This window comes from Oxyura jamaicensis, chromosome Z (genome assembly GCF_011077185.1).
Source record: "Oxyura jamaicensis isolate SHBP4307 breed ruddy duck chromosome Z, BPBGC_Ojam_1.0, whole genome shotgun sequence".
In the NCBI taxonomy this organism is placed as follows: Eukaryota; Metazoa; Chordata; class Aves; order Anseriformes; family Anatidae; genus Oxyura; species Oxyura jamaicensis.
In genome coordinates, this window is record NC_048926.1 from 10,574,826 (window position 1) to 10,581,919 (window position 7,094).

At 69.4% G+C, this 7,094-nt stretch overlaps 1 protein-coding gene across 1 annotated transcript in view; it reads right to left on the reverse strand.

The window, feature by feature from the left end:
• Window positions 1–107: 107 nt before the first annotated feature.
• The window catches only part of NPR2 (natriuretic peptide receptor 2), a gene marked incomplete at its 3' end in the record, with an annotated part of 13,608 nt that continues 6,621 nt past the window's right edge, over window positions 108–7,094 (reverse strand). Inside the window, exons 2-11 of the mRNA XM_035309794.1 lie at window positions 6,392–7,093; window positions 2,681–2,880; window positions 2,484–2,597; window positions 1,594–1,729; window positions 1,398–1,492; window positions 1,184–1,316; window positions 963–1,047; window positions 768–888; window positions 376–450; window positions 108–257 (exon numbers count right to left, since the gene is read on the reverse strand). Coding sequence (XP_035165685.1) covers window positions 108–257; window positions 376–450; window positions 768–888; window positions 963–1,047; window positions 1,184–1,316; window positions 1,398–1,492; window positions 1,594–1,729; window positions 2,484–2,597; window positions 2,681–2,880; window positions 6,392–7,093 — 1,811 coding nt within the window. The remainder of the gene's footprint in view (window positions 258–375; window positions 451–767; window positions 889–962; window positions 1,048–1,183; window positions 1,317–1,397; window positions 1,493–1,593; window positions 1,730–2,483; window positions 2,598–2,680; window positions 2,881–6,391; window position 7,094) is intronic.

Genomic DNA, 7,094 nt, shown 5'->3' on the forward strand with positions numbered 1-7,094 from the left:
GGGGGGGGACAGGCAGCGTCTGGTGCCCCTGCTCCCCAGTGTGCCACCCACCGTGGCCACAAAGCCACTGGGACCCCTCTCCATCCCCCCAGCTGGGGGTGCCCCCAGTGGTCCTCCAGCCCCGCCGTCCCCAGGAGGGGACCCCGCGCCCCCCCAAAGGGTGCCCACCCCACACCTACGTGTTTCAGCTCGAAGAGCACCTGGCGCGTCAGCTCGATGCGCTTCTTGTTGACGTGCTTGATGGCCACCACGTTGCCCTGGGGGCAAAGGGAGAGAGAGCTCAGCGCCCGCCGGGAGGATTTGGGGAGGGGGGTGCCAGCGCCACACCAGGGGTGTCACCGAGGGGGGATCGGTGGTGGCGGCGCTCGGGCTGACCTTGAAGTGCCCGGTGTTGGCGAAGATCTGGTACTTGCCATGGGTGGTCATCAGGGAGCCGTAGCTGGAGCCGCGCTGCGGGGAGGGAGGGTTAGGGATGGGGACCCCAAGGAGGGGTGACAGGCACCCACGGAGCCAGGCTGGGACCGCCAGGGGTGTGCAGGGGGTGGCGGGGGATAAGTTGTGGTGCGTAGGGCCAGCACCAGGTCTGCACGCCCCACACAGGGGCTATAGGACGAGGTACGGTGCGCTAGGGGGCACGGATAGGGGATGTGTAGGGGATGGACGACTGCAGACGATGTGTGCGACAGGGCTGTGGTTTTGTAGGGGATGGAGGGCAGGACGGGGGGGACGGGGACAGGACAGGGACACGGGGGGCTGGTGGTTCTCACCAGGGACAGGGTGAGCCGGCTGCCCGCTCCCTTGTGGTACCGCTCGGCGCTCCCGAAGTGCAGCTCGTCCCAGCGGATCCTCCACAGCATGCTGGCCAGCTCCTTCTCCAGCATCAGCTTCCTGGGGGGGGACACACACGCAGGGGGTCAGGCTCCCCCCAGCACCCAGGCACGGCTCCCCCAGCCCCGACCCACCTGAAGATGAGGAAGCTGGAGATGCCGAACATGACGAAGGTGAGGCCGGTGCCCAAAGCCACGATGGCCAGCGTGGAGAGGGGGGCTGCCGTGAAACAGTGGGGGGGGGGGGGGGGCACAATGTTAGCACGCCCCTCGGGGAGCCCATAAACCCCCAGGGAAGGACGCTGGGCACCCAGGGACCCCCGGGATGCCAGCAGCGGGGGGGGGCATGCACCCACTTTTATCGCAGGAGGGGTCATCCACGTCGAAGACGCAGGGCGGGTTGTCCAAGGGGGGGGCCCCCTTCACCCAGCGGATGGGACGGCCCAGCCAGCGGATCTGCTTCTCCGCTCCCGAGTAGTGTCCCACCACCTGGGCAGACAGACCTGAGCCTGGAACAGCCCCTCAGACCCCCCCCCAGCCCCCTGCAGGACCCCCGGTGCCGCCCCCCACCTCGTACTGCCCGCTCTCGGGGTCGCCCATGGCCCACAGGTTGAAGTCGGTGTCCCGGTCGTTGTTGCCGTCCATGCTCACCAGCCCGGTCACCCCTGCGGGGACAAGCCAGACCCAGGTGGGTGGGATGGGGACGGCAGGACCCGAGCCCCCCAGACCCATTGCCAAACCCCCCCCCCCCGCCCCTCGCAGCTACCCTGGAACTTGCGGTCCCGCATCTTCTCGATGAGGTGGGTGGCGTTCTTCTTGGAGCCGCCCTCCCGCAGGGTCTCGTTCAGCACCATGGCGTACAGCAGCACCCCGTCGTAGAAGCACCCCGCCACCAGGTTCATCTGCCGGGAGGGACCTCAGCGCAGCACCCCCTGCCCCCCCGCAGCCCCACAGCCCTGCACTGGGGCCCTGCATGCCTCCGTAGCCCCATCACCCCACTCTGGGGCCACACAAAACCCTGCCATCTCATTACCATGTTCCGAGGCCATGTCCCTAGCCCCATAACCCCACACCAGGCCATGCAAACCCCCTGCAATCCCATAACCAGGGCCATGCACACCTCCCTAGCCCCATAGCCCCAAACCACAGGGCCATGCGCACCTCTGCAACCCAGTAACCCCATACCGGGGCCACGCACACTGCTGCAGCCCCATAACCCAACACCAGGGCCAGGCACACCCCTACAGCCCTATAACCCAACGCTGGGGCCATACGCACCCCCATAGCCTCATATCCCCACACGAGGGCCATGCAAACTTCTTTAAACCCACCACCATGTACCGGGGCCGTGCACACCTCTCTAGCCCCATAACCTCAAGCTCCAGGGCCATGCACACCTCTGCAACCCCATAACCCCAAACTGGGCCCACGCACATCTCCATAGCCCCATAACCCCACACATGCAAACCCCCTCAACCCCATAACCATGCACCAGGGCCACGCACACCCCTGAAAATCCATAACCCCACACCAGGGCCACGCGCACGCCCTGCCGGGATGTCACCGCACCGCGCGTGGCTGCTCCCACAGCCACCCCACAGCCCCGCGGGGACACGGCCCCCGCCCCAGCCCCGCCACGCAGCGGGACGCGCTCACCAGGGAGTAGTTGAGCTGCACCCCGAATTTCTGCTTGGCTCGCAGGATGAGCTGCGTTTGGAAGTGCTGGTACTCGGGGTTCTGGGGCTCGTAGTAGGTGATCACCAGCACGGTCTGCGGGACGGCACGGCGCCCCGTGTCACGCACTGGGGGCCACGCTGGGCACGTCCCCGTCCCCATACGGGGGCGCAGCTCACCTGGAAAGCCTCGCGCAGCCCCGAGTCCTGTCCCGGGCCCTGCTGCCAGGGCTTGAAGGCATCACGGGCAGAGTCCCCACGCAGGCTCTCCCCGAAAACGTCCACGTAGAAGAAGACGTAGTCGCCGTTGGTCAGGTTCTCGCGCTGCGCCAGCTGCATGATCCGGCGCAGCATCTCCGGCGGCCCGCAGAGGTACACCACTGCGGGGACACGGGGCGTCAGGGGGACACCGCTCCCTGCCCCACGCTGACCCCATCATGGGACATCCCTCGCCTGCCCTGATTCATCCGTGCCACATCGGGCACCCCGGAGAAAAAGGGGAGCTCCCAAAATTACCGGCGCCCCCCTGCACCCCACCCCGGGGACGCCACCGGGGGCTGCACCAGCTCTGGATAGGGACAAAACGGGTCCGGGGGGAGCAGCGAGGCTGTGCCCCGGAGGCAGTCAGCCTCTGCCCGGAGGCCGCTGGGGAATCCATGCCGAGGAAAAGGACAAAAACATGTTTGGGTTTGCGGTCGGTCGTGCGGCAGGAATGTGCAGGTTCCCGGATTCCAGCACCTTCGGCAGGCCGCGGCATTAATTGGAAACAGAGCATCTGCTGCCGCGACCCGGGCGGCAAGGGGGTGCCCGGGCCCCGTCCTTACACCCCCCCCAGACCCCAGCCCCGCCGCCGGGGTCTCCGCCAGCCCCTGCGCCATGTCCAAGCGGGTGACACGTAGGGGTGGCCGCGGGCACCGTGTCCGTGGGGCTGGCTGCCCCATGGGCTGCGCCGGAGAGTGTCCGAAACCCCCCCGAGCGGGGGCCCTCCTCACCCTCGTGGAGGGCCAGAGCGGAGGCTCCTGCCACTGCCTCCTCCCTCCCCCCGGAAAACCAGGGCCCCCGCTCCAGCCAGCCTGGCTGGGAACCCGGGATTGAGCAACGGGGGAGGAGGCGGCGGGCGCCGGAGGAATGTCACGCTCAGACGCTGGCCACGGCGCACGGCCCTCCCGCCCCGGCCCCATCGCGGGCACCAGGGAGGGCTCGGGGGCAGCGGGGGCAAAATAATAATCATAATTAAAAAAATAAATAAAAACACACACACACACAGAAAAACACCACCGGGAATGAGGCGGGGTGGGGGGAAAACGGAGGGGACGAGCGCGTTGGGAGCGGTGCTGGTGGCAGGGGGGCTGTGACAGCTGGTGGCAGATGGTGGCACAGCCCCACAGCGGTGACAGACGCCCGCCCGGTCAAAGGGCAGGGGGGCGAGGGGGGCACACGGCACCCGAGTGGCTCCCGGGGTGGGACGTGGGGCTAACGCGGGGTGGTGGCGTCAGGGGAAGGTGCCCAGGCCCCCTCCTCCTGCCCGCCCGTTCCCCCAGGCGGAGGACCTGCGCTCCGCGGGCAGATGCTCCGGTAATTCCCTGCGCCGCGGCTCTAATTATATCAGCGCTCTCGCAGGCGGCGGGAGGGACGTGGGCCCCTGCACGTCGCCCAGGCCCCTGCCAGAGGGACGATGGCAAGCACCGGGTGGCCGCACGCAGGCGCCAGGGCAGGTGCGTGGCGGCCCCGCTCTCGGTGGACCCCGCTCCTCGGGGCTGTGAGCATCACGGGTGAGGAGCTCCGGGGGGACACGCGTGGCTGACCCCAGGCTCACCAAAGCCACGCTTGGGAGATGGGAGCTGACGCCCTGCGGTGGCACCGAGGTCCTGGGGATGTGGCGTCCCTCGCCAGGGCAGCCCCAGGGTAAGCCCACGCCTGGTGTCCACCACCTCGATGCGCACTGGGGCGATTTAGGGCCGCGTTCAGCCTTTCCCCCCGTGTGGTGCCTCGTCCCAGTCCCAACCAAAGCCGCCCATCCTCAGCCCCGAAGCCCCACGGCGCTGAGCTCCCCGGCCGCATCCCCCCGCTGCCCCATCTGGCTCCGCTGGTCCCGGCTCGATGTCCTCGTTAATGACACAGCATCTCAGGATCCATTAAGGAGCCGCGCGGAGCGGCTGCCTCCAGGATCGATACACCCCTCTCATCAATAATGGACGAGCGAGCGTCAGGCTGCCCTTGCTCTCCAGCTGCCTCCGCAAGCCCCTCCATTTCCTCCCGGCCCGATATAGCCGCTCTCCCGAGGCGACAAATTGATTTACACCCCCCCCCCCCAGGCACCAGGGTGGGGCCGTCCCCAGCCCCGTCCCCATCCGTTCGCCACGGCCACAACCAGGGACCGGCACGGGGCAGGGGGCTGCAACCTGCCCCCCGTGCACGGCACGGCCACCTCGGCGTGCCGGCACCGGAGCCACCGCCAGCGCCACCCGACAGCCGGCCACGTCCACACCGTCCCCCTCCGCCTCCCCGCGGTGCCCGGGTCCAGCCTGCCCCTGGGGAAATCCTGACCCCGCTGGCGCCCAGGCTTGTGCCAGAGAGGGCAGGGTGGTGCAAGCCACAGCGCGCCACCAGGGCGCCCCTGTGTCCTTCTGCCCGCTCCCATGCCACATATCCCACCGGGGGGCGGGGGTCCTGCAGGGGGTGAGGGCAGTGGGGGGCTGTGAGCGGGGGTCCCGGGGCTGGGGGGCTCCCATGGGGTCCTGCTGCCCCCTCAGCCCTGCTGCGGCCACCCTTCACCATGCCCTGTACCCACAGGGTGCTTTGCCCATGCCTCCCCGTGCCCCACGGGGCTCCCACTGCGTCCCCTGCCCCTCGCTGTGCCCTGCAGAGGTCCCCGTGTCCCCCCCTCGCTGTGCCCCATGCGGGTCCCACTGCATGCTCGTCCCCTTGCTGTACTCCGCAAGGGTCCCACGGTGTCCCCGTCCCCTTACTGCACCCCACAGGGGTCCCACTGTGTCCCCAGCCCCATGCCATGCCCCACATGGGTTCCACTGTGCCCTCTCCTCACCGCACCCCACATGGGTCCCGCTGCGCCCCCACCCCTTTGCTGTGCTCCATGTGTGTCCCACTGTGTCCCTGTCCCCTTGCTGTGCCCCACGGCGGTCCCACTGTGCCCACCCCTCGCTGTGCCCCACAGCGATCCCCCTGCACCTCCATCTCCTTGCTGGGTCCCACATGGGTCCCACTGTGTCCCCGTCCCCTCACCGTGCCCCACACGGGTCCCACTGCTCCCCTGGCTCTTTGCTGTGCTGTGCCTCACAGAGGTCCCACTGTGCCCACCCCTCTCTGTGCCCCACAAGGGTGACACTGTGACCCCAGCCCCTTTGTTGTTCCCCACAGAGGTCCCAGTGTCCCTGTCCCCTTGCTGTACCCCACAGGGGTCCCACCGCTCCCCTGGTACCTCCCTGTGCCCCACAGAGGTCACACTGTGTCCCTGCCACCTTGCTGTGCCCCACACATGTCCCACTGCGTCCCCATCTCCTTGCCGTGCCCCCCACGGGTCCCACTGTCCCCCCACCCCCTTGCTGTGCCCCACAGAGCTCCCACTGCGTCCCCCTGCCCTCGCAGTGCCCCATATGAATCCCACTGCCCCCCCACCCCTTGCTGTGCCCCACACGGGTCCCGCTGCGCCCCCATCCCCTCCCTGTGCCCCACTCACATCCCACTGTGCCCACCCCTCACCATGCCCCCCCCAGAGACCCCACTGCCCCCCACCCCTTGCCGCGCCCCCCACGGGTCCCACCGCGTCCCCATCCCCTCCCCACGCCCCACACTCCCCCCACCGCTCCCCCGCACCCCACGGGACGTTTCACGCCCCCCGCGGCCCCCTCCATGCCCCGCCACGCCACGCACCGCGCCCGCTGGCCTTGATGAAGTGGATGGCGGTGTCGGCGCCGCCCTCGTCGGGGGAATAGATGTGGTGGCGGACGGTGAGGTTGCTGCCGTCCTGCAGCTCCTGGAAGACGCCCTCGATGGTGAAGTAGTAGGGCCGGTCGTCCGTCTTGTGGTCCACGTAGAGCAGGGCGGCGCGGGAGCTCCAGTTGAAGTGGGCGTGCAGGTGGGAGACGAAGGCGCCCAGCTTGGGCGCCGAGGGCCCGGTGCGCACGGTGGTGCGGTAGTGCTCGCGCTTCTCGCTGAAGCCCACCGCCACCGCCCCGGCCGTGATGAGGGGCAGCCGCCAGTGCGAGGCGAAGCGGCCCACCGAGGCGGCGGGGTAGACGCACCCCGGCCCGAAGAGCACGTCGGGGTCGTGGTACAGCTTGAGGTCCACGGCTTTGAGCGGCGCCACGTACTCGGAGCACGCGCCCCCCAGCTCCGAGCTCATGAACTCGACGCGCACCGAGAAGGGCCGCGGCAGCAGCGGCGGCTCCCCACGCTGCAGCGCCTCCAGCGCCAGGCTCAGCGCCGGTTCCACGCGCGGCCAGGCCCACGCGTAGCTCACGTTGCGCTCCGGCAGCACCACGGCCACCGTCAGGTTGGCGACCGCGCCGTCGGGGGACGCCGCCGCCGCTCGCCGCCCCCCGCCGCCGCCGCCGCTGCCCCCCGCCGCCGCCAG